General features: G+C 39.3%; 1 protein-coding gene and 1 long non-coding RNA gene across 2 annotated transcripts; both read right to left on the minus strand.

Moving 5' to 3' along the window:
* Positions 1 to 3,657: 3,657 nt before the first annotated feature.
* Positions 3,658 to 4,983, minus strand: LOC124154120. The gene has a single exon (XM_046527653.1). It carries the CDS (start codon positions 4,981 to 4,983, stop codon positions 3,658 to 3,660), a length of 1,326 nt encoding a protein of 441 aa, XP_046383609.1.
* A 600-nt stretch (positions 4,984 to 5,583) lies between these two features.
* Positions 5,584 to 14,393, minus strand: LOC124173794. The gene is made up of 2 exons (XR_006868763.1): positions 14,278 to 14,393; positions 5,584 to 5,690 (listed from the first exon to the last, which is right to left on the minus strand). It is a non-coding gene; the product is annotated as an uncharacterized LOC124173794 (long non-coding RNA).
* Positions 14,394 to 27,228: the final 12,835 nt, after the last annotated feature.

Raw genomic sequence — 27,228 nt, forward strand, 5'->3', positions numbered from 1 at the left:
AGAAAATAATTCCCATTTTCCAACTTATATAATGTACACACCCATCAAATGTTACATTTTCAGATTCCCAGAATGATTAAACAATGCTATTGAAACTGATTATTTATACAATTAATGCAAAGTAACCAAATTAACAATAAATCTCAGGCAGACATCCCAGATAACACAAAACATGTAATACACCTGTAATACAGCTGTATTACATGCATTATACATGGTGTATAGCAGATGTATACACCTGTAATACAGCTGTATTACACGTGTAAAAGTAGCTCAAAAGTCCTGCCATACAGCTGTAATACACATGTATTACAGCTGTATATGTACATGTACAGCAAATATACATGTGTATTACAGCTGTATATGTACATATACACGTGTATTACAGCTGTATATGTACATATACACGTGTATTACAGCTGTACATGTACATATACACATGTATGTAGCTGTATATCCTATGTATGGATACATCTAAATTATGTTTCTTGCTCAATAGTATTCATTAGCTGACCTCATTATCTTAAACATGCTGATCCCTCTAATATTAGCTGCTCTGGGAATTAATAGAAGAATTTTCTCTGACATAAATGCAGTCAATGGAAAAATTACTTATCTGCCTAAACCTTACTTATGCTCTGTATTTCTAATTTCACTTGATCACACATCATCTTACCATAGCTACTCAGGGAAAAATTTTTGCTTTGCAACTGCTTTGGAACCCTTTTGAAACTGCTTTGGAACACCAAAATCTGCATTGGAACTGCTGTGAAACTCATTTCCACTCATTTGTACCAAAAATTAGAAATATGAAGACGTTTGTAACTCATTTGTGATCCCCTTTGGAACTCCTTTGTACAGAGTGTGTTCGTTTGGAACTGCTTTCTACTCATTTGGAACTACTTTTGAACGATTCGGCAGGATTTCCAGACGTCATCATTCGTATTGTAACTGCTGTGTACGGAGAAAATTCATTTGGAACTCCCTTTGAACGAGATGACAGGATTTCCGGGCGTCATCATTCGTATTGTAACTGTTGTGTACTGACAAGATTCATGTATAACGGCTTTCCATACGTTTGTAATTCGTTGTGAACAAATCCATGCGATTTATATACGTCATCATTTGTTTTGGAACTGTCTTCTACGCGCCAACATACCATGGCCAGGTTCAGTCTGATACGTTTGGTCCAGAAAACGAAAATTCTTTAATATATGCAATAAAAATGCATAAGTGGTATAAGAAATAATCGCAACCCAGATGGCACAGAATCCTCCGTATCTAATTCGTATGCAGGTACTATCCATTGACTACCGCTTCGTCGCTTTTCGTCAATGGATACTATCTGCATACGAATTAGATACGGAGGATTCTGTGCCATCTGGGAAGTCAATTAATAGAAACGGAACTCCCAAATAATCACTCGAATTAGTTTAAAAATTATTCTATTTTCCTTGTGGCTTAAATCGTATTTTTGGGTCCGATTTGAAATGCGACAAGATTATCTTCACTACGTACCGAGAATTTTGGCTGCGTATAATAAAGGTATTCAATAACAAATTCATAGCGCTCGCGTTTGTTTGCGTTTCCAAGTAGGTATATTATTATCGTCAAAATTCAATGTCTATACTTTCAAAGTATACTTCGCAATTATAAATATTGCGAATTTTACGGCATTTTTGCGACCTTTTCTTTAATTGCTTTCGTTCTTTGATATTACCGGAAAAGTAGTATATTGCATAGATTAATATACATAAAACCATAGAGTAAGTATATAATATACTTACTCTATGATGAAACATACCGATGTATTGTCTTCGCGATCCCTAGGAAATGGTTTATGTCCATATTTGGATCCGTATTTTAGGGCTGAATTTTTTCGCCATGAATCCCTCCTTCGAAAATATATTTCAATGTCGAGGTTGACAAGTTCGATTACCCGGAAAGGCCTTTTTTCGCATTTCCCATTGCATTTTCAAATATTTAACATGACGGTTTTCAAGAAAAAATATCCAGAAACGAAGGCATTTCACTCAAAAATGGACACTGAATGATCCACATCAACCACGTAAGATCGGAATTAAGCTCTCGATAAGGACTTTCTTGACCACCGAAGTGACTTACCCCTCACTCCGCTATGTGAAAACATGAATCTTGTGTTAAGCTTGTCGAGCTTGAAGGTCTTTCGTTAATGACTAATGCTTTGCAAAGCAATGGAGCGATTGCGAAATGGCGGCACTGCCGCACTTCAATTCGTAATATTCATCTTGCCTAAATATCCGAAGCAGACTAAAATAAACTTCTAGAAAATTGAGTACGCCATCTTGAACTGCTACAAAGCAGGTGGCATGGTGTACAAATGAGTTCCAAATGGGTGTCCAACTGGTACAAATCCGTTTCAAAACGGATGAACGAGTGGTACAAACGAGTTCCAAATTTAAATCCAAATGAGTCCCATAGCAGTTTCCAATGGAAATCCAAGGCAGTTCAAAATATGTTACAAATGAGTTGATGACATGGTAGGATGCTATGACGTCATGAACTGCTGTGTACCGTGTTTCAATTCCACAGTAGTTCAAAAGCACATACAAATCAGTGGTACAAAGCAGATAGATGACAGTTCCAAATGACTTACACAGCAGAAATTTTTCCCTGAGTACTCTAAGCAGCTCTATGGCGGGCATAGTGGCCACGGCCGATTTCTCTGCCACCTAGTGCTGTAACGCAATGCCCAACGCCGCAACTACTGCGCGAGACCTCCATTAGTGTACCGTAGCGCTGTGAAGGTGGTCAGTTTGCGAGTTCGGATTTTATCATCAAATTTATTATCTTTCAAGTTGTTGATGTAAGGTAAGTGGTCTGCTTTACTTGTTATAACTGTAACTACGACCCTAGTACGTAATGCTGACAATAACCTTTGAAAAGAGTGTGATTTAGGCTATCAATTCATGTGTAGGAGTAAGAGCTGGGTGTTACAGGTGTTCGTGCAAAGTCGCATTTTTTGTAATGGCGTCAGAAAGGGCAAAATGGCCACTACCGTGACCACTTTACCCTCCACCGTGGCCACTTTGCCCGACACCAAGTATTTAGTTTTTAATATAAAATATATTTGTTTTACATGTTCTCAAACCCAGTTTAGGTGCCCTACAGCAAGTATTTAGTTTTATATTTAAAATATATTTATTGCTAATGTACCCAAATCCAATTTAGGTGACCTAGAACGGCATTCACTTGTATGCAACTACAATGTAGGGGAAGGGTGGGCATAGTGGCCACCCTAAGGAAAACTATTTTTTTAAAGTAGTTATAATTGTTCAATAGAAATGAAAATTATATATAAGATAGCATATATAGTTATAATCATTTAAAAAAATAATACTTACCTGTATCTTAGTTACTTTTTATAAAAATAATTTTTTTGTCACACCCAACCAAATGGCCACTTTGCCCGATGGGGTAGGGCAAAATGGCCACAGGGTCGCCACTTTGCCCGATGTCAAAAATAATACAACAAATGCATTTTAAATAGCAAAGTGTATTTCCTATTGTTACAAATTTAGTTATTATTACATTGTCTTACTACGTGTAAAGTAGAAAATAAGAAAATTAACAATGACTTTACAACTTTTTACGAATTTTTTGTCTTATGTTTGCAGTCTACTTACACAGGTCACAAATGAATTCATTGTCCTCCTCTTCACACCCGGCACACGCTTCATGTGCCCATTTGTGGCAACCCGAACACCTTATCCACCCTTCATTTTGTTTCGATTTTGAGTACAAGTCCTGGCAGTACAAACAATCCACGTCACTTTCATCAATATCTGATTCGTTCAAAAACAAAGCACGATTTGCCACTTTTGGTTTCCTTTTCTCTTTGACAGGCTTCTTTTTTTTGTTTGCCAACTTCTTTTTTTCTTCTTTTTTCTCTAGTTTAATGTTCTTCAGTCTTTCTTTGTATTCCTTTTCTGCTTTCGCTGCTTCAAGTTCAGTCTTGTAAGGGCTTGAGGTTAAAACTGCAGCCGAACCCTTTTTCCTCTTATTTTGTCGTCTGATGATGTTTGTTTTTGGAATCGGGATAATCTCTCGAGGGCTTACAGCAAATGATGTACTGGGTATGGCGGTTGGACTTACAGCAGATGAGGTACTAGGCATGGAGCTTAATGCAGATGAGGCATTGCGTTTTAATGGGTATCCATTAGTTGAGGTATTTGGGCTTGAAGAGACGAGAACAAATAATGTTGTGGGGTCTCCGGAACCTAATGTGGGCCCTGAAGTTGAACTTGCATTGAGATCGGGATCAACATGCCCTGATGTTGCACTTGCATTGGGATCGGGATCAACAGGCCCTGATGTTGCACTTGCCTTGGGATCGGCATCAGCAGGCCCTTCTTTATGAGGGTCCAGTAAAACTTGATTAATGTCAGCTGTTGGGTGTAACTGAGATGGATTGGGAATTTCCGTTGTGGTAGAAGCAACAAAATCTACATCAGTGAATACATCTCTGTTGATGGGCACTATGCCACACCTTCTAAATCCCTTAACCGCAACAGTAGGAATAGCAGCACTTAAAAATGACTCCCCGAGAAGACGAGACACTTGGTATTGAGTTACTTGTCTACCTGGGTTATTTCGCAAGAATCTCTCAATTGCTTGAATATAAAAGGTGTTGAATGGCCCAATAAACGCTACGTCTAACGGCTGGAGCTTGTGACTGCAATGAGGGGGGATGCAAACCACAGTTGTATGGGTTTTCCTAGCCTTTTCGATTAAGTCAAGGTTCCTTGTGTGAGTTGCATGTCCATCAAGTACCAATAAAACAGGGTCGTCTTCTGAAGGCTTTGCAAAGTGTAAAAAGTGCTCAAACCATTGAGTAAAAATGTCCGTTTGCATCCACCCTGATGGATGGCAGGCAAATACTGTCCCTGGTGGAGAACCATCTTGGAGCTCAACTTTCATCCGCTGCCTTGGAAATATGACCATAGGAGGTATAAAAGTCCCCCCTGCTGACATACAAACTACAAATGTCGAAAGAACACCTCTTTCAGCAGATGTGAGTGAGCCAACTTGTCGTCTGCCTTTAAGTGCAAAAACCTTTGACGATTTAGTCCGGACAGTCATAAGACCTGTTTCGTCGACATTGTACACTCTGTGAGGAGGATATAAATGTTTTTTTTTGGACATCCTCTAAAATATCAAAGAACTTTGTTACATTTACTTTGTTAAATGCTTGGGCTCTTGCTGCCGAAGTAGCCTCTGGCACTCTCAACACCATTTCAGGGTGGCGGTGTCTGAAGCCCCTAACCCAATCTTTCCCAGCTAATTTTGCTTCATGGTTAAAATTATGTGGGATATTATTTTGCTCTGCAAGTTTGTATGCAAGACTACGCAAATCATGTACAGTAATTCCAAAAAAACGTACTTCCATTTCTAAAAGATGTTGTACAAGCTGCTGTTCTTGTTCTTCATTAAAAACAGGACGGTAGTGGCCAAGAACTTTGTTTATTTCCTTAGCATGCTGGTTTTTATTTAAAACCCGGCGTTTCAACGTGTTTCTTGGCACATTGAAGTTTTTTGCAGCTGTTTGCATTGGCATACCATCTTTCACGGCGTTGATAGCTCATTGCATCGTCTGAGGGTCCCAGGACTGCTGCTCGGTTTTCCGTTTGTATTTGGACACCATGACTCCACTTAAAAAAATGGAAATAGGTATTTTAGTGAAACTGTAGACTTCGTCGGCTCGGAAAGTCGATGCCGTGAAATGGAAAGGTAGCTGATGTGCATCTGTAATGTTTTATAGTTCATAACAAAGTGAGACTTGCGTATAATATTGGCGAAAGCGTATACTCATGTGAAATGTGTATTCTTTTCGCAGTCCGTTAGAGTCTTATGGTGAATTTATTTCCACCTCGAAATTGTCGATGATACTTTCAACTTAAAAATACCTTGCCTGGAGGGCGACAGGAAGCTCTGAGGAAGCCAGACTATTAATGTTTCAATTTAGTAGCGATAATATAGACGAACTTCCAACACAATCTACTATCTTGTGACTAAAAACCCCGAAGCCACTTCCTATTCTGCAGAAAGAATCGGTCAATCGCCCTTCGATCAATATAATAAACACAACGTCTTCAGGTGTTAATAAGTTACTTTTAAATAAATACTTCCTAAATTAGCATTAGAATCTGCATGTTTTCCAAACAGAGTCTTTAATACATTTTGGGAGCTTTTCTCACGATTTATCTGAAACCTACTTTAAAGGCGAGCTCATCGTCATTGCGATCAGTTGTCACTTAACAATTCCGCATTGGAAATCCTAGAGGGATGACCTTCGACGATGACCGTGATCACCTGCACTCTCACTATCACTGGAACCCGTGGTGAAAATATCTACCCAATCCAATTTCTATTTGGTTTTAACTGGGGAAAGAGCAACATAGAACTGCACATTCTTTGGGCAACTTTAGGTTTGACTTTCCCTCAAACATCCCATTTCCCCTGTGGTGCACATCAGGATCCTATATTTATACGATGGCCTGACAACCTTTAAATGGATCCTTGGTTTATCCTGACAACCAACTAAATGGAAATTGCTGATCCACACATGTCCTCTTGTTATCTCCATAGTTTCCAAATCAAAGGCCGCGGAACATTCCTCGTGTGACTCAACTTTTTTTTGAAAAGCAAGCAACGGCGTAGAATAAAATCAAAGAATGCTGCGATTCATTTTTTGTGACCACCTCTGGATTCCATTCTTTTTCCATCTACAACTTCTTTAATTTCCGGGGTAAACTATGGGACAAGATAATGTTTAAATATTTTCATTAATTTAGAGCAAAATTTAAGTTCGAAAAATACCCAAAAGCCATTTTATTAATCCGCACTGATGAGTGTAAATTAATGTGGATAAGATTAACATACTCCATTGCTTTCGGCGCTTGTAAATTTTCGGAGTGAGGGAACGGTAGTATCGCTGATTCATAGTTGTCTGGGAATTTTACTGCGTATTTTGACTTCGTTGTAATTCCTTTCATTTTTGAAATTGAAATATGATCTGCCAAATCATGGGGACGGCAAATTCCTTACGACGTTTTCCCTTAGTCCAACCAGTAAGAAGCCCTACACTGGTGCCACACAACACATAGGGAGCCCATCCTTTATCTTGGCCACCCAACAGGCAGCCAAAATAAAGCTTATAACCCTGTCTGAGAAAGGGAGTAATTTTCCACCTTTGAGCCTTAAAAGTAATTTCACCGTATACATAATAAAAGTCATCGGAATGGTTCACGCACTATCTGCATTCATATACGTGGCCCATCGAATATACACCTTGACTGTCTTGTTTACCTTAAGAGAACGATTCCTATGGCCCGTGGTGATTTTTATCGTTTCGTTGAGATAGGCGAAGGAAATTTCAGAGGAGCGTTCCCAATGTGCGCACATGATGCCGTCGAATTCGCCCCAATTCTATAAGGAGTCCATCGCGAGTCACGCTCTGGGTTGCGGGAGACTCAGTGGTAGGTCGCGTATTTGGACGACGAATATAGGAAATGGTTTGCCTTGTTTGAATTTCCCTCATTCACCAAAGAATAGCAGCCTACTGGAAAGGAAACCCAAGAAGCCGCGGAGCGATAGTGGCGGCACAAACTATGTGGGGATACTTTTTTCCCCCCTTAGTACATGGCAACCGTCTTCCTTTCAAGTTGGAATCATTTTAGCGCTTGCTTACGGGCGCACACCCTGTTGCTGTCCAAATCATGTGTTGCCATGGAATAGGGTAGTTTCCTTCAACAAAGAAAACGAAAGGCATTGATTGCGATTAATTATCCACCATTAGTTTATTCATAATATACAAATTATTTGATTTTAGAAGTACCGTTTTAGATGAATGCAATGCAAGGCAATGTTCGACTTTAACTGCATTTGAAAAAGGCCAGATTGGCGCCCATGCGATGCTACTCCACGTGACGTCACAGGGATCTAGTTCCTGTACGAGTAGATAGGAGTTATACATCGTCTGAGATTACCAATGCATGCATGAGTCACAGACTTCAGGGAAACGTGTCTTAATAATCACCTATTATAACTGCCAATGGTCGGAAAGTTTCCTTCGTTTGATAGGGGAATAATAATCCATATTTAAGCCAAGCACTACCAGCTAGCAGGGTACTCTGATACCTACTAGCATCCTCCGTCGTATCAGCGCTCAAAGCCTCGCCCCAAGGTCACCTCACGTGCGGCAGCGGGAACCGGAACGAAGTCACACGGGGTTTTCCCAGCATTCATACCTAGCCGTCGCGTTTTCGCGCGCTAGAAAATTTTCACTTTTCATTTAATCGCGAAAAATAGATATCGTCATTTAAAAATCTAAAAGTGTGAAATACGTACTCCAGGAGTAATATTCTTTCGATTTAGGCAATAAAATAATGATAGGAAACTACCCTATACAGGCATCCCCCGAGTTACGTAAGAGATGCGTTCCGGCAGACTATGCGTAAGTCGAAATTTACGTAAGTCGAACCTTTGCGTTGGCGCTTCAGAGATTGCTGTATAACAAGTTGTATCGTACAGGAATGAGCGCAACCACATACGCCACCACATCCATCGCTAGAACTGCAAATTTTCACGTTGATTGCTGACTTGGAATTTATAAGCGATTTTTCTACAGAAATTAAGGGGACTGGATACCACGCCAGAAAAGTGCCGTTGCAGCAAGCTACCATTTAGGTCTCTAGGGGGGCATTTTTGCATGTAACGAGGAACTGTTTTCACTAAAAAACATGGGATATATGTAGCCTTGGTTTGTATGTCTTCACAGTTGCACACGTAAAAACCTATTAGGAGAAAAAAATTGTAAACTTCCCAAAAACATCGCCTTTTTCTCGTGAGAATTACTCCGCTCCAAATTGAGACTCAGAGATGATCAAACATTTGAGTCAAGGCTGCGTCTTTCATAATTTCAAATATATATACCGGTAGAGCGTGCATGCAACCAGATTCGCGTTATGTTCTTGAGCGTGATGGGTGTTTTGGCCTTTCTACGGCTCAACGTCTATCACAGCGCTGGCGGGGACCTGGCGCTGTCGTCTTCCAGAGAAGGATCCCCCCACCTCCACTTCCCCTCTCTTTGGCGGTCTCTCTCCTTCCCCTCTCCCCCCCCACTACCAATCCCTTGCCTTCCTTCCCCTCACACTGCTCCACTACGTCGGGCGTCATATTCGGAGAAAAAAAATATTTTGTTTCGGGAGGCTGGAGAGTTCAAGCGTGCTACGAGAGCAAGATACACCTGTGTTTTTCGACGGGTCAGTGTCGAGATTGATTGTGGAGAGCAGATTATGGAAAAACCAACTCCTTACCTGAAGTGGAGATATCGTAAGTGTTATCAGCCTATGAAGAGGTAATATCACCCTCCAAAACCTAAGGAAGAAGGTAATTTCACAATGAAATTCAATTCATTTTGCGTTTAAAAAATGACTCTCTTGTATTAATAGTGTACCAATTATTTAAGCTTCAAGAAAAATAACGAGAATAAAAATTCCCTCCTTTGCCTGAAGCCTTATTACACATTTATTTTGTAGCAGTTGAAACCGGAAGCGTTCATTCCGAAGAATCATCGCCATTGGGTTCCGGAACAGGTGTAGTGGAAAGGTAAATATTGCTGCAAAATAATTACATTGAATCTTATACCTACGATTTAGTTGATAATAGTTCAGAAATATTCAATGGAGCGCTAATTGCTAATTATAATTAACGTGTAAATTACATCACCGTCAGCAAATTCGTTTTCTCAAAATTCGTTTTTTCCCCTTAGGCCATCATCACCTCAGCCTGGATGCAGCAATTGGCATGGTGGAGAAATGGACCCTAAGGAACAGGATGAATATCGACGAGCTGAGCAATCAGACGTAGACGATTGCCTTCTCAGAGTTGAGGATCATTTGGAAAAAACGGATAGGTAATAGCAATAAGACTTTGGTGGATTTGTTGATTCGGTTAGGTTGAATTACTTGGAACATAATTTTGAATACGCAAACTCACAGAATTGAAAAACGCATTTTAATGTAGTTCACCGTCTCCTATTTTGTACGCCCCTAACTTTAATATATAATGTCACCAACAATCCTGTAGAGTCATACAAGTCTTACGTAGCTAATGTGCATAAAATATTTGTTCATTAGAAGCTATATGCATTCATTTTCTTTCAATACTTTAGTTGGAAGTTAATATTAAAACTTGAATATTTAATATATTTTTATCATGAAATCATTCACGATCAAACAACATCGCTCTCAAGTAATGAAATCCTCTTTATTACAGGTGATGGTGATAGTAGCATAATGCAAAGGCTGTCTAGGGAAATGCCATATGGGCAGCAGTTACCAGTGCAAAAAGTAGAATGCGTCAACCACCTACTTAGAAATTACAGCAGTAGACTGCAAGATATTGCACGACGGCCAAGTAATTCAAAAGGGGCAGTGCCCGTTGGGTACAGGAGAACAATAAACAATAACTTGCAAAGATTGAGGGTAGCTGTGAGTGGGGCAATCTCCTTCAGAGCGAAAATGGCCGGGTCGGAAAGGGTCAAACTCCTACAGAAGGACATAGAGCTAGGATCGAATCGTGTTTTTGGTGACCATAATAAATGTGACAAATATTATTGCAAAGGGCCCAAAGTAGGAGAGGAAAACTTGGTCCCTCATTTCATTAGTTGCGGCATATGGGAGGATATCACCTATGCCAACAGTCTATTATCTCGTCACTCCGCTAGTTTGATATATAACGTGACAAACAATCTTGCGGAGTCCTACAACTCTTATGTAGCTAAGTACGTAGGAGGGAAAAGGTTAAATTTATGTTTAAGGGGGGCCTATGAAACTAGGTGTGCCATTGCATCGGTAGCCTTCAATGTGAAAGATGATGTACATGGCATAATTCATAAAGAACTGACGAGCAAGAGCCCAAGAGAATGCCCAAAAAAATTCTGTTTCCTCCAAAAGGAATAGGGAGTACATAAGAGAGCGACGACTGGAATTCTCTGAAACTTCAAAAAAGAAACGTCTGCGAATTGAGGGACCAGACAAACATTATGGGCTTGTTCCTGATGTACAAAGTGACATCGCATTGGCCAGCCAAGATTCCATGAATAATTTCCTATCATCACTAAAAATGGATAAAACCTCAAGGGAAAAGTTGGTGAGGGAAACACGAGAGCAAATGCTCAATGCGACGTGGCAGGCGGAAATGTGGAAAAGGTTGACGGCCTCTTTCTTTGGCCGTATTTGCAATTTAAGGCCCACAACATCTAGGGAGAAAGTGGCAGACGATATTTTGTTTCCTTCCTTCAGAGGAAACAAGGCTACAGATTGGGGAAATGCTAACGAAAAATCTGCCATCAGGGAATATGAGTCTTCAATCAAATATAAAGTTTTACCCGCAGGTCTCTTTGTTGATGACAAATTACCTTATTTGGCTGCTAGTCCTGATGGGGTAATATCTGATGGTGAAGGCTTGGTTGAAATCAAGTGCCCCTATAATTGTAGGTATATTACTTCTGAGGAAGGAGTTAAAAATAAAAGAGCTACCTTCATGGAAGTGAAAGAAGGAAAATATAAGTTACGCAGGAGAAACAGATATTTTTATCAAGTACAGGGACAGCTGGAAATATGGGATAAACAATATTGCGATTTTATTGTGTGGTCTCCTCATGGGATTATAATTGACAGAATTCAAAGGGAAAGCAGTTTTGGGCCACAGCAATGGTGGATAAATTAAAAGTTTTACCTGAACTTTATGTTTCCTAAAATATGCCAGAATACACCTGGTTACAATAAATAATTGTACCGGATTTGATGCTTTTTAATCAATACTTTCCCTCAACTTTTTACCCTTCATTTCTCTTTGCACACCGGCCTCCTGGAGACTAAATATGGTAATATTTTATCCCTGTATATCGCGGTGCGGCCAACAGCAGCCTTCTGCCCCGGCCACTGGTTTTTCCTAGATTATCGCATATATATTATGGCATGGCTGAGTAAGACGCATTTTTCTTTTCTCGACCAATTTTATATATTAATTAATATTGTAACAAATTTAAGTGCGACTTCCATTAGTGCTTACAATATGCTATACATACATCGAAATAATTAATAGCTTTCAGCCGCGCGAACCGCATTGTTTATCGAGTCACGCGCGCATCAAAAGTTTCCGGCTTCAGCCTTAAGGCCGTTTTACACGAGGTACGGAATTGCGCAGGTTAGAGCTGCATTAATTTCTAAAATGGCGCGGAATTGCGCGAATGCATGAACGAAATTAAAACAGTGGCTATTTAGCCGTCTCGCATCCACGCATTCTCGCATGTGTTCTAGCAATTCACCGCTTTACACGACGCAATTTTGATTGCGCCTTCGCACGTACGTCAGATTGCGCAATTCCGTGTACCGTGTAAAACGGCCTTTAGAGATGGGATTCTTACAGGGTAATGAGATCGCAATACATGAAGTTACTAATTCCACCTCTGAATACCCTTCACCAATTGTGAACCGAGTCGAAATTTTTCGTGCTGCGGCGCGACATTAATTTTCTCCGGGCATTTTCAAACGAGTAAGATAAAAAAATGAAGATATCATGACTCCTCAGCTTCAGTGCCGATTACAGCGCTACAGACTTCAAAGTTAAGAAAAAATTAATTTTGCATGATCCCAGGGGAGTTGAGATTTAATAACTGTGTATGAATTTTTATAAATGTAATCATAAACACGTATATGTATCATATGAAATAGACCACCTGTAAAAGTTTTCGAATTTTCAGACATACTTTCACCTTTCATACTTGGAGTTGAAGCTTTCGAAATAGAGGTAATTTAGGATTCCTCCCAGCTGTACTAAAAATTATGCTGTCGTTGCCATCATAGGAAAAAATTATAATTGAAGTGCGCAATAAAACGGAGTATTGAAGTAATATAAACGTGGATTTTATGAAGGATTGCAACAACAAACGGTAGAGAGAAAAATGAAACTGCAATTAACGAAAGTGATACACGATTTCTCGCGTTCTCGTTTCGATTAATTATATTGTGCAATATTGGTTACCGGCGTGGAATAAGTCAAGTCATACGGTCTATTTTATTTTTATATTATAAATTATAAACTGCAATCTTATTTACGATGCATTCATTGAGGTACAGGATGAATAGAAATGGGTCACCGTGAAGAAAGCGAGCGGAATTCAATGCGGGAACTATCCAGAGAAAAAGAGACCGACCGATGGGCTGATCAACAAAAGTAACACAAAAAAACAAAAAAAGAGTTTTTTGGGCCTCAAGAGTTTTTTTGCAGCACAAACAACTCCGTGGGGTCTGCATAGGTTATCCGAGATCCCAACAGCCAGCGGACCGAAATCTGACACCGCAGAAGGGGAGTTCAGTCCCTCTCCCCAACCATGAATTTTTCTTCGCTCTCGAGTCCCCCTTCCACCCAGTCAACTTCCCCTCCAATTCAAACGCAGCGGTCGCTTTCGGAACTAAATGCCAGCGACCGTTGCAGCGGAGTTCTCCCGAAGTATCCTATCCCCTTAATGAAATTTCCTTCGAGGAATGACAAAAATGGGTCACTTTGTTATTTTTAGCACGAAAAAACTATAACTATTCGATATTTTTTCTACCATAGGTTGTACGAGCGAATATCTACTTCTTCGCGCTCGCATTCGAAAATTAACGTAATCATTTGAAATACGGTTATCGCTTACGTAAGTACGGATTTACGTAAGTCGAGACATACGTAACTCGGGGGATGCCTGTACTGCGATTTCATACGGGAGAATTCACATGTGCGACGGTGGTCGTACAGTTATGATGCTGGAGTAGATTTAAGTTAGCTAATGCCACCTTTTTCCGGTTGACTCGTAACGACTTCAATGCGCCGTTGTAATTTTCAATCTCCAATATTCAATGGCAAAGTATTTCTGTGAAATGAATGGCGTGCATGGGAAAACGATATTAATACGGCGGAGAAAATTATGGCCTTGTGTGAACTAATATTTCGTCAGAGTCGCTAACGGCGGCATAAGAATATTTCAAATGAAATAAGGGACTCCAAAAAGACATCATGAAAGTTATGTGAGAATAAAATGTGTACAGTAACCTGCAATCATAATCAGAATTAGCATAATTCAATCAAAATGGACCTGATTATTCTTATCAAGACTTATTGACATGGAAATAGAATATCTATATGAACAAAACTCTAGTCAAGTGAACGATTACTTACGAAAGTCCACACTTTTAAATCAACTGAAGTAAGGCACACATTTTCCAGGGATGACAACTTCTGGGATGTGGAGTGATGATGCAACTTTACCGCGATTAGTCCACGAAACCACACAAGGTTATGGGTCCAGATCACTCCAAAGGATGAAAGTAAGAGAAAAGAAACTGTATCAGCAACCTGTACTCAAATTGTGCGACATAAATCGAACAAACTTGGATTTATTTAGAATTGTCTCATTTTAAAGAACAAAATGAGATTTTATATTTAGCAAGAATTTTACGTGAGAATAATGACAAAAATGTAATAACTCAATATTAACATCATTTTTTCAAGAAAAAATTACTTATATTCATGAAAATCGCGCAATAAACTCCAAATATGACCAAAAAAGAAGAAAAAAATGCTTTTGTCTCCTTTGGAAGAAGAGGAAATTTGAAATAAGACTTTCATTTCTTTAAAATTGAATCGTAATGCGAAAATTTAAAAAAGAATTTGGAAAGAGGTAAAAATTATTAAGGGACGTAAGGGCCTGAAAAGTAATAGTATTAGCAGCAAGAAATGATACGTCACTGTGTAAATTATCAAAAATTTTACTACGACCTAATGGGCTTTCAAGAACTAAATTGAAGTTATTATAAGCCAAATTACAGAAGAAGCAAAACATCTAATGAAACCGTCGTATTCAGAGATATCAATGAACGTAGAGGGTACACTTAAGTGCCTACTTCCCTTAAGAGACAATTTTAATTAGGAATCTTAAATGGAGAGCCAGCACGATAAGAGGAGTCCGAAAGCCCTACCTAATTTTTTAAGTGTGTGTTTAAGGACTCCCCAATTCCCACTGGACACTGAAGAAAAGGAATCCTTTAAGGATATATTGGTAGGCGTCATCAGGATCTCGACAAAAGATCCAAGCTCATTCAACCTACCACCCTATTGAACATGGGGACTTCAATGTTTAGGTTTGACGTTAGATTTGGGTAACCTCAGGAAGGTGCCCAAGTAATGTCACATATCAGTAACCCCCCTCCATAAAACATATGCTCCTCTAAGTGTGATTTCTCTATCGCCCACTAAAGCCAGAATCAAGTGGAATGGGACAAATTGACAGCGGCGTAATGGAGAGGCATGCACCAACTCCCAAATATGACCTAACCTTGAACTGATTGCCTAACACATGAGATTCAGTGTTCATAACCACATCGAGGCCCCTGGAATTCGTGAATAAGGCCCCTGGGGCCTTATTCACGAAGGCCTCGATATTGTCGAATCCTCGAAAATGTCGAGGCGGCGACGTTCAAGCCTCGACGTTTCCGTAAGTTGCAATTCACGAAGCTTATTGTCGCCGTTTCGAGGCCGCGCCAGACGGAAAAAAAATCGAGGCGACGTAGGCCTCGACAATTATTCCGAGTCTTGTTGATCCTCGATTTACAAGGAGTGCAACTGCAGCTGGCATCTTTAGAAGTTCATAGTTCAATATTTGACGTACGTACGACGGTGATCACGGTCTTATTTCATATATTTAAGAAGGCAAAATAGGTATAATGATACGTATAGTTGTATAATTTTATAATATGATTATTCCAAAAACCGAAGTTTCACACGGTTGTTTTGTGAGCTATCACCTGTGAACTAGCCTTTCAGTTATTTTCTATGAAGAATCGTGATTAAATATTCGCCACCACGAGTCACAATAGAACTATATTTTTATAGCGGATTTCACAGCCCCTAAATTTTTGGAGATAGGCAATACTCATGAATTCCCGAGAACTGATTTTGGGTTGTGTTCGCTCGTGTTGAATTTGTGATTATTATTAGGGGTCGTGTTCTTCATTCTGTTGTATGTTAGCTCTGTTTTCTGCTGTCGGTGGTCGATGTAGCTATGCTGGAAAAGAGGAAAATCTCTGTAGTACAATTCTCTCCACTCAATTGCTTATTACTAGCGAGCTACTCAATTGAGGCTTATTTTTTTTTACCAATAAGCTTGCTCGCCAACATCGGAGCAACTTTTCGATGTAAATGAATGTGTTTGTATTTAACAGTGCGTGGTTATTCTCTTCGAACTTCATCATTTATAGAGTACCGAGTACGTTATACGTATATATGGGTAGTATGATATTACAATTTTACATATTGTGTTCATAATATTCGTTCATGATATTGTGCATAGCCTTTCAATTCATTGGCTTCATTGGTACTATCTTGTGATACCGTGTGGACTATAAATTATTGTTTTCATTGTGTATCAATTTCCTGATGTTGCATTTTTTTATGACCGTGTACCATATCATAAATCCTATAGTGTTAATTATGTTTCACTGATACTTTCCTAAGCTATTAAGTGACGATCATTGTGAGATATATTTGCGTCACTCGTAGGCATTGCTAAGGCTTTATATAAATTTCTCTGGAGTGTAATTGATAAGAATACCCTTGCATACTCAGAGGTTTTCACTAAGGATTAAGATTTGCAAGATTTGAGAGGAAGTACCACTCTTTTGAATGATGAAACAGAAATAATTGTACAGTATGAATGTTTGCACAGGTTTTTAATTAATATTTTATTTGATAAGAATGTAATCAATGCACTCGGTGCATATAACATGTAAATATGAGCTCAGTTTTGAATGATATATGATCTGAATTATCATTAGAATCAGAACTTAGATTTAGTACGGGGAAAAACAAAGATATTGAAGCGGGATAGGCTGCAGGATACATAAATAGGCAAGTAAGAATATTGTTCGGGTGACATCATGTAATATAAGTGATGGTTTTATTTATTTTTTAATGCTTAGCTGATAAATTGATACTCAATTATGAATAATAAGTTTTTATTCTAAATGATTAGTGTTCTAGCATGACATGCATATTGCTAATTTTTTCATGCTCCTATCTATTGCAAACTTATGAGAAGGCTGAAAGTAATGATGATGTATTTAAAGTTGATTAAGCATTTATAACCACCCTTCATGAACTTCTGTAGCAAATAATGGGTGATGATATCGCCCTAATTTGGCTACGGAAGGGAAGAAATTTAAGGAATAGAGGGGGATATGTACCTTTTGAAATGCCTGATGAAGCTTTGATGGGGATGTATATACTATCAAAGAAATTTTAAGCGTCTTTTTAATTTCTGAAGCAACTACATTTTTTAATTTAAGCAAATCAATTTTCTTTATGAAGTAGGTACTTTGCACTCTCCACTTTCATGGCCAAGGGTCATATCAAAAGTCAGCTGGCAGTGACAGTAATTTAGGTTTGAGCCAAAGTTCAATAAGATGCTTTATGGATGCGTTGACTGAAGCTATTAACTCCTTTAATATGGTTGCCAATTGGTTACCTTTCCTAGCTAGGGAGAGCAGAGAAAAGAAGGGAGGTGTGTCAAGAGTTAGTTCAAATACTTTGTTGATCTTGTAAAAATTATTTAATGAGCAAATTTACCAGGATCGTTGTGCCAGTGTAAAGTCATATGAGATACATGTTTTCAAAGTTTAAGGAGATAGAAAATACTGTTAAAGCATGTTTTTGTAATTTATGTGGAGTAGATTAATGTAGTCTCACAAAATTTGCCTGTAACAATTCATACTTTGAAAATTATGTTAGTTCCTTCATCTAGATTTGAAAAAAGATATAACACCATGATAAATTTTGTGTACCACAATTATTTTACAGGAATTACAGAGAATCTAGGTTCCCTGGAGTAGTTGGCTTTGTTGATGGAACTCATGTTTCTATAAGGGCTCCTTCTACCAACACATATATATAAATAGAAGGGAAGGGTATGCCCATTCAATAAATAACACGATTGAAAACATTTAGTTGATCTTTGTATGCCCAGATCATTATGTACTGGATTAATTCATTATATAGATAATTTTTTCACCAACTTGAATAAAATTAGTGTTCACCTTTCTATAAATATGTGATAGTGACCTTATGATACTAAACTGTGTCTCAAGATTCTCTTGAAGCTCTCATGATTCGTATGTCTGGGGCCATAGTGAAGCTCACGATGAAATGAGAAGGGTATTGGAGAGCGGTGTTAGGTCAGAACATGTAATTGAGTAAGTCTTGATAATAAATTATTATTTCAACCAATTCTTACATAAAAATAATAGAATGATATAGTTCTAACAGCACTCTGGACAGACAACTATTACATTTCTGCTTTCAGTACAGCCTTTTGTAAAGGTTAAAGTTAATTTTGCATCACAAACACAAAGCTCGATCCACTGTTGAGAGGTGAATTGGAGCAATTCAAAATTGCTTTAGATGTCTTTTAAAACACCATCTTTTGCACTATAGCTCTACTCTAAGGCTGATAGAATAATAACAGCATGCTGCATACTACATAACATGTGTGTGAGAGGAGGGGTACCTCTCCCTCAGCATATACAGGGACATGATAAACCCCTCCCTGCTCCAAACCCCCCTATTATCCAAGAAAGAGAGTTAATTCATGAGGCACAAACGGGTGAAAAGGAATAATATTACGGATTGATAGTTAGACCATACTTAATAATATTTACAAGGGATATTAATTGACTGTTCATGCATTGCAATTACATCATTTTCTTTTGGAAAATAGACGCATATAAGAAAATTACAATAAAATTTATTTCGTGAAATCATGAGCCTGATGTCTCTATAGCCATTAAAATATACCATTATGTGATAATGAAAACTTACCAAAGGTTTAAAAAAAAAGGCTTTTGAGAAATGCATGCGATTTACAGGTTAGGTCCACATATTTACCTAATGTAGTCATAAAACTAATAGAATAGTCATAGCAGGGTAAGGTGTTATCATTATTATTAGATCATTAAGAGACTATCTTTTTGCAGAAATTGGGATTGGTATTGTCAACAACACAACATTTGCATATAGAATATTTTATTGAAGCAAATGATATACATACAAATGAATTCATTTTTGCCCTCCTCTGGCTACGTATGTGACAAAAAATCAATAATTTAACCTTTTATGATTAAAAGATGAATGTAAATTTCAATGTTATGATATGAATTTATAATGATATTATTTAAACAATCTTCTACACTCATTTATCTTATTTCCACATGCAGGTAAATTAATTATTTATAGTTCACTCAGTTAATCTCATCAATTAAAGTTGAAAACTCTGAGGGTCCCTCAGAAGAACAACATACTTCTTTACTCGCCAAAGCTAGGAGCAATTTGTGATGAAGAATCATATTTTATGCCTAATTACTACTTTATCTGGGCTTGACTATCTGTGTTTGTAGAGAAGTACTTGTCCCAGCACAAGCGAAGAAAGATGGTCCCTTCCCACCTGCCCACTAGGGGTGGAAGTATGGTGGGCTAGGGGTATCATATACAACCTCCCACACCAAGGCCTCAGTTAAATATTTCACTGTCCTCAGAATCTCTCTTCCCTGTTGATGATTTTATTGATATTCTGCATTCAACCCTGCTCCCAGCATAATCTTTTACCTAGGAATGCTTTAAAATATTGATTTTAATGAGAACAAAATTTGCTGGAGGAATTTCATTTCATTTTTCATGAAGTTGGATGCATTACATTTAATATTGAATTAAAATCGCACACTTTTCACTGGCATCCTATACCATGTGGCAGGTCATCATAATATGTACTGATATTTCTTTCATAGTGTCTGCCAAACTAGTTACAGCTGTAACCTTTGCCTTGCTCTGCTATGCCCTTTCTTTTGATGTCATACCCATTATAATTGGAAAACCATCTGCAAAAATAATAGCCATGTTCTATAATAATCTGAAGTTTTTCATGTAATTATTACCCCCAGTGCCTTAAAAAATGTTATAACGTCATGTATTATCTAATATCTCAATCATAGATTGTTCTTGGATTATGCCTTGATACAAAAATACATAATAATATTAACTAATGATTGTTCATGAGTTGTAAGGCAACATGACAATAATTCTATTGCAATAGCAGCCAAGTAATTAGAGATATTTTTGTCCCCTATTTACCTATTATATCTGTAATTAATATTTCCTACAATGTGTAGATAGCTGCTTCCTTTCTCTGGCCCTTATATGGCACTTGGAGGATTTGGGTAAGGAAGGGCTGCAGGGGAATGATTCTCTTCTGCTGGGAACGTTTTTAAGGTTGAAGCCAATGGTTATATTTCAATGTGCTTGGTAATTGTATTTGCAACTGCTAATACGTATATGGCTTTGGATAAATTCAAAATTTACAGGGATTTGGAATAGAAGTAGGTGGGATTCAGTTGAAACCACAAATATTTTAAAGGAGTTAATTGGAACTGCCACTGGGTGCTCCCATATGAGGCATCTCCCTCTGCTTATTCTAGATGTGCCTTTAGGAGACTCATACTATTGTCACTCGACTCTCACCGAGTAAAATGTAAAAGTGCGCATCAATTAATGTGCATTTAATTCATGTTTAGCTAATTTTAGTTCTAATGAACTAGTTTGTAACTATTATATGATATCGCTACGTCTTATTCTGTATAATATATTGGTAATTAGGTCCACATATTTACCTAAAACCTTGTTGAAGAACTTATTCTATTACTTTGCATTTGAGGAAAATCGTTGATGCTTACAATATACAAAGTTACGGTAAAGTTCGCAAAGATTATCAAGCATTGGGGTGAGAAAGTTGAATAACACGCATCATTTTCTTATATAAGAAAAAATGTACGTCAACACTAGTTTATAATAACTACCCCAATTATTATGTTTGAAACAATCAACCATTCATCCAAAATCTATGAAAATGTGTTTCAATTGGTTTCCCTAATCATTGAATATCAGCGGAAAAACATTCAGACTTACTTCTCTTTTCGGAATCCAATTGAAGTTCGAGCGAGAAGTCTTGGGAAAAAGAAGAGCATCGAATATCAATCCCTCGATAATCCATGACGTCACAAGCGTGAATTTAGCCCACCTTTTAAATTCATCGAGTCCTCGATTTTCGCTTCGTGAATAGCACGGAACGCGATTTCCTGATCCTCGACATTGTCGCCTCGACGGCTTATCATTGTCGAGGCGACATTTCCGATTTGTTCCTGAATAAGGCCCCAGTAGAAGCTACAAAAGCTTCCGTAGCATTCTCGTACGTCGAGGATGACGTCACTATATTCGCTTCTCTCTCGCTACAAACGCTCCTGCGAAATAGCTGGAGCGAACCGGTTTTCAGCGCGAATTTGAACGGGAAGGAAGGCAAAAGAAAATATTGTCCATAACAATTTTGGACCTGGCCAGAAATAATATGACCATTTGGATTTGATGGAAGAAGTCGCTAAGAGAGCCAGGATGGTAAATGCTAAAAACAAATGGTTAAAGAACTATTCGGGGGATATAACGATAAGGCAAATGGCAGTAAATCAATGATTTTTACAATTCAGAGCCAATGTTCGCCACGGGCCAGATCGAGGAAGAAATTGAGCGGCACGTCCAAGATATCTTATAAACTTTGTTGTTGTGGTAATTAGTTATATATATAATACTAGCTGACCCGGCGGACTTCGTACCGCCTAACAATCAATGAACTTACAGTTTACTTACACCATTCATAAATCAAGAGCGGCTGTATCGTTTTTAATCTTGTTTAATTTATCATAATAAAATAAGGATACTAATTCAATAAAACTACGTAAATGAGTACCAAAATTGCTTGTCAGAAAGACATTTTCTTTATTGAATCTACATAGGGTGAATCGGAGCACGTTTACGCGGATTTTTTTCAACAAATTTTCTTACGTTTTAGCTTAAGAAATTTTGGGCATTGTGGTTTAATCACGCAGTTCATGAAATAAAAATTATTCGCATTCAGTTGTTGGCTATTTGCGTTATTAGCTGTAAAAAAATGTTTTTAGGTCCAAGTCTGTTGCATACACTTGGCCCATTCAGGGGGCAGGTTGACACGACCCCAGACCGACGCTTGACTGATGCCCAAAATCGTGCAAGAAAAGCCCCTATGAAGCAGCATTCGTATTAAATGACTTAAGGCGCGCCAGTTTTAGTATCTCTGTTTGGAAAAAATGCACTGCGTAGACGTGCTGCATGCGTAAACGCAACACGGTGAGCCCTACACACTCGGGTTTAATGTCTTGCGTCAAGTACCTCCTGAGAAACAACAGTTTTTGTTTTGTTATCAGGCGCAAGATGAAGCGGATGAAGCTAAATAAATATAGCGAAGCAAAGCAGTGACGCAGCGAGGGGAGGTTTTGGGGGATAAAACCCCCCCAAGAGCTTAGAAAATTTTTTATGAAAGATTTTGTTATTAATATTAGGGGGACGGATGACTAACAAACAAAACATATTTAACTATTCACACAGCCACAAAACCCACTATTTTGAACGATTTATCTTAAAAAATGTCTTGGGGGAAGTGCCCCCACACTTCCCGCTTACCTTAGCGATTTTTCTATACCCTACAGACCCGTGGTATTAGCTGCGCGCAAAACCCCCTTTGATAGCTACGCCATTGAACAGAAGGAATAAATACAGCGGATGGTTTATCGACTCGTGAACATAGCACGTTAAATTGACCATGAGAAAATCATGGGTTTTCATTAGCACATGAGCACAAACAACACAAAAAATGAAAGACTGACCATGCGATTTTTTAATCGTTATCACGAATGCAACGCGAATTGGAAATTTAATACGTTTAAGCTCAAAAGGGCATATGAGTTGAGATCATGGAATCTACGGAATAAGGACTTCCTCACCTTTGTATTTTCCTTTGAGTAAAGTTGCGTGAATCACATTCATTACCAATTATTTTAATCACCAAACATGTCCCGTTGGATAGTTATGGTTGGTTAAAGCTTCGAAAGATCATGAACACAGAAACTACATTTTTCTGTAAATCGTGCCTAGGTAAGCCAGGTACGTCCAAGGACTTAAAGTATTCAGATAGGTAGTTGGTGATTTCGTGCTCGTTTGTTACACATTTAAAAGATTCGAATTCATGCAGAGTACGAACTATTTGAATTTACCTCGTTTTAGTCATCCACATCTTCGTTCTTGCTCGCTAAATCAACCATCTTTGATTCTTTTGGTGATCACCGTTTGTCAACAATTGCTTGGAGATTTGTTTACAAACACGGTAGTGAAGTGTCAACTCGAGCTGGGCCACGGCTGGGCTTACAATCAGCTCGAATTAAATTTCAAAAATGTAATTTCAATTTAATTAATATTTTGAATATATTTAGTAATTAAAATGTTATATTGTTACTAAATTCAGTTATTAAAGTGGTAAAAACAAAACAAATTATTTAATTTATAGTTTTGACCCCTTTCCCTTGGGCTACAACCTTGGCGCGGTGGAAAGGCTTGCGCGCTCCTATGACCCCTAGAGCTGTACTGGCGGGATTAATTCTAAATTATTCCCGGTAGGGCCACCCATACCAGATAGGTCGAAGGGTAGGAGCCAGACGAAAGGTAGTCCACGTGATGGTGTCACGTGAAAAACACTGTTGGAATGGAAGTGGGAAACCCTACCAACTATCTCTTCCCTGAACACATGGAGTACAACCAAATGAGCCTCGGAATCTCATCGCCCGGGACCCGTCCGCAAAGGGCGGATGTCGGGCACGGCAGCGAGGTCGGCAAGGTCCTCGGGGTCGTCAACATGCGAAATCCTTGCAGAGACTTATCATCATCATCATCAACAGCAGCAATGAAGAAGGAAGAAAAGAAGACCAAGAAGATGGAGAAGAAGAAGTCGGCTTTAAATGTAGGGACGTGGAATGTGAGGACTATGATGAGGGCGGGGAAATTAGAAAATATCAAAAGGGAAATGGATCAAGGGAGAATAGACGTCTTAGGATTATGCGAGGTGAGGTGGAGAGATGGGGGGGACTATTGGAGTGATGGGTATAGTTAAATTAACGTTAAATTGACCATGTAGTGGGTAGACCTTCCCCCCCATATAGTGGGGGGGAAGAAAGCCAGCGAGGGGTAGCTTTAGTATTAAACGGGAAGATGGGTAAGCGTGTGGTAGGTATTGACCAGGTAAGCGATAGGATTCTGGTGGTAGAAATTGAGGCGCGGCCCACCAACCTTGTGGTGGTCCAGGTTTACATGCCCACTAGCAATCATAGGGAGGAAGAAGTAGACGAGGTGTATGAACAGCTCGAGGAAATAATTAGAGACACACCGGGTAAGAAAAATCTGGTAGTGATGGGGGACTGGAACGCCTCAGTCGGGGAAGGCAGGGATGGAAACGAAATAGGAGATTTTGGTCTAGGAATACGGAACGACAGGGGATAGAAAGCAGCAGAATTTTGTAGGAGAAACAAATTATTCATCACAAACACGTGGTTCAATCATCATAAAGGGCGAAGGTACACGTGGAAAAGTCCAGAGGATGCGGGGAGATATCAAATGGACGACATTATGGTAAGACAGAGGTTTAGGAACAGTGTGAAAAACTCGCGCAGCTTCCCTGCAGCGGATGCGGATTCGGACCACAATCTAGTGCTCATGAAATGCAACGTAAGATTCAAAAGACTTATGAAAGTTAGGAAGGCGAAGAAATGGAACGTAGAAGCCCTGAAGGGGAGTATGAGGAGAGAATATCAGGAGCTAGTGGACATTAGTATACGGGAGATTGAAAGTACCAAGACGGTAGAGGAAAGGTGGGATAATATAAAAACGGGAATAGTCAAAGCGGCGGAGAAGTCAATTGGTTACGTTGACAGTAGAAGGATAAGGAAGCCGTGGATAACGGAGGCAATGGTAAATGAAATGGAGGAGAGGAGGAAGTGGAAGAACGTGGACTCAGAACAGGGCAAAAGAATGTATAGGAAATTGAATAATCGATTACGACGTGAAACTAAGAGGGCAAGGGAGGCTTGGTGGAAAAGACAGTGCGAGGAAATGGAAAAATTCCAGAAGGAAGGAGAAGTAGGCGCGTTGTACGCCAAAGTTAAGTCGCTATCGGGCGGCAAAAGAGGACAAGCCATGTCTAAAATTAAGGCTAAAGATGGGAGGATGCTAACCGAGCGAGAAGAGGTACAGGGTAGGTGGAAGGGATACGTGGAGGACCTGTATGACGGAACGAACAGACCAGAGAGATTGACTCTAGAGGAAGAAAGTGCAGTGGAGGAGGATAATCTTGGGCCGGAGATATTAGATTCAGAAATAGAGAGAGCACTCCGTGATATGAAGGCTAGGAAAGCAGTAGGCGTGGACAACATCCCGTGTGAGCTTCTGAAGAATCTAGGGAAGGAAGGTAAGGAAAGGTTTTTCGATTTAGTGCGCAAGATCTATGAGGAGGGATGTTGGCCGGAGGATTTCGTGAAGACGGTTTTAATTCCGCTTCCGAAAAAGAAGAAAGCTGTGGAATGCGGAGATTATAGGACTATCAGCCTAATATCCCATGCGGCTAAAGTAGTGCTGAGGATATTGAACAGACGAATGGAGGCGAGGGCAAACGAGTATTTGGGCGAAGATCAGTTTGGTTTCAGAAAAGGGAAGTCAACTCGTAATGCAATAGCAATAATGAGGGCCCTCGTGGAAAGGAACCTAGAATATGAGCAGGACGTATATGTGTGTTTCGTGGATTTTGAAAAAGCGTTTGATAGGGTGAACTGGGTAAAGTTAATGGATATTCTCAAGAGAATAGGTGTAGACTGGAGGGATAGACGACTGATTTGTATCAGCTTAAGGTTGGATGGCGATATTTGGTGGAACTTGTTCGCAGGAAACATAATGAAATACACTTTTGTATGTTCCACAAGAGTTTTTAATCCCGACCTAGGTTTCGGCAGTACACACTGTCTTTAGAGTACCTTGATAATGACAGTGTGTACTGCCGAAACCTAGGTCGGGATTAAAAACTCTTGTGGAACATACAAAAGTGTATTTCATTATGTTGACTGATTTGTAATCTGTATATGGCCCAGACTGCGCAAGTGAGGATAGCGGACGGAGAATCTGGGTGGGCAAGCATTGGCCGAGGTGTGAGGCAAGGATGTCCTCTATCGCCACTGCTCTTTAACGTGTATGCTGAAGAGATGGTAAGGGAAGCGTGGGATGAGTTAGAAGCTGGGATAAAAGTGGGAGGAATGATGTTCAAATCAGTGAGATTCGCGGATGACCAGGCGTTGATCAGTCAGTCAGCAAGGGGGCTTCAGGTCCTAGTGGATGCGTTATACGAACGTTGCGAGGAGTTTGGGATGAGGATTAATCACAAGAAAACTAAGGTAATGCGGTTTTGTAAAGCATCACGAGCGAGGAATGTGAGACTCAAGATAAAGGTGGGTGGTGAAAAACTCGAGCAGGTTGAGCAATTCAACTATTTAGGCAGTACGTTAGAGGAAAACGGATACAGTAGTAAGGACATCAGGAAGAGAATAGCATTAGCGAAGGAGGCGTTCATGAGCAGGAAGGAGCTTCTGAGAGGATCGTTGTGTAAGAGTTTAAAGAAAAGGTTAGTGAAGAGTTTGATTTGGAGTGTAGCTCTCTACGGTGCGGAAACATGGACTCTGAGGAAAGAAGACGAGAGAAGATTGGAAGCATTCGAGATGTGGGTATGGAGAAGAATGGAGAGGGTGAAATGGACGGAGAGGAAAAGGAACGACGAAGTGCTGGATATGGTTGGCGAGGAGAGGCAGCTTTTAGATGAGATACGCAGGAGACAGAAGGTTTGGATGGAGTTAGTGCTTAGCGGTGAGGGGATGTTGAAAATGGTGTTGGAGGGTAGAATTCTGGGGAAACGAGGGAGGGGAAGGAAAAGAATAGGACTTTTAGATAGATTGAAAGAGAGTAGGCTTTACAGTGAATTAAAGAAGGCAGTGCTGGAAGGAAAGGGAGGCTCCCAGATCACCTCTTTAGTACTCCATGGAAACCTACCTTAATCGGTAGAATACTATTATAATAATAGTTTTGACCGACTTATCAATTGTTGTGTTACTATAACTCCTAAAAGCATGTCCATAGGAAAGAGATGAATTT

Source organism: Ischnura elegans, chromosome 1 (assembly GCF_921293095.1).
Source record: "Ischnura elegans chromosome 1, ioIscEleg1.1, whole genome shotgun sequence".
In the NCBI taxonomy this organism is placed as follows: domain Eukaryota; kingdom Metazoa; phylum Arthropoda; class Insecta; order Odonata; family Coenagrionidae; genus Ischnura; species Ischnura elegans.

Bases quoted from the DNA above. Each gene is read 5' to 3' on its own strand.
- LOC124154120 (XM_046527653.1), bottom strand. From the start codon at position 4,983: ATGGTCATATTTCCAAGGCAGCGGATGAAAGTTGAGCTCCAAGATGGT.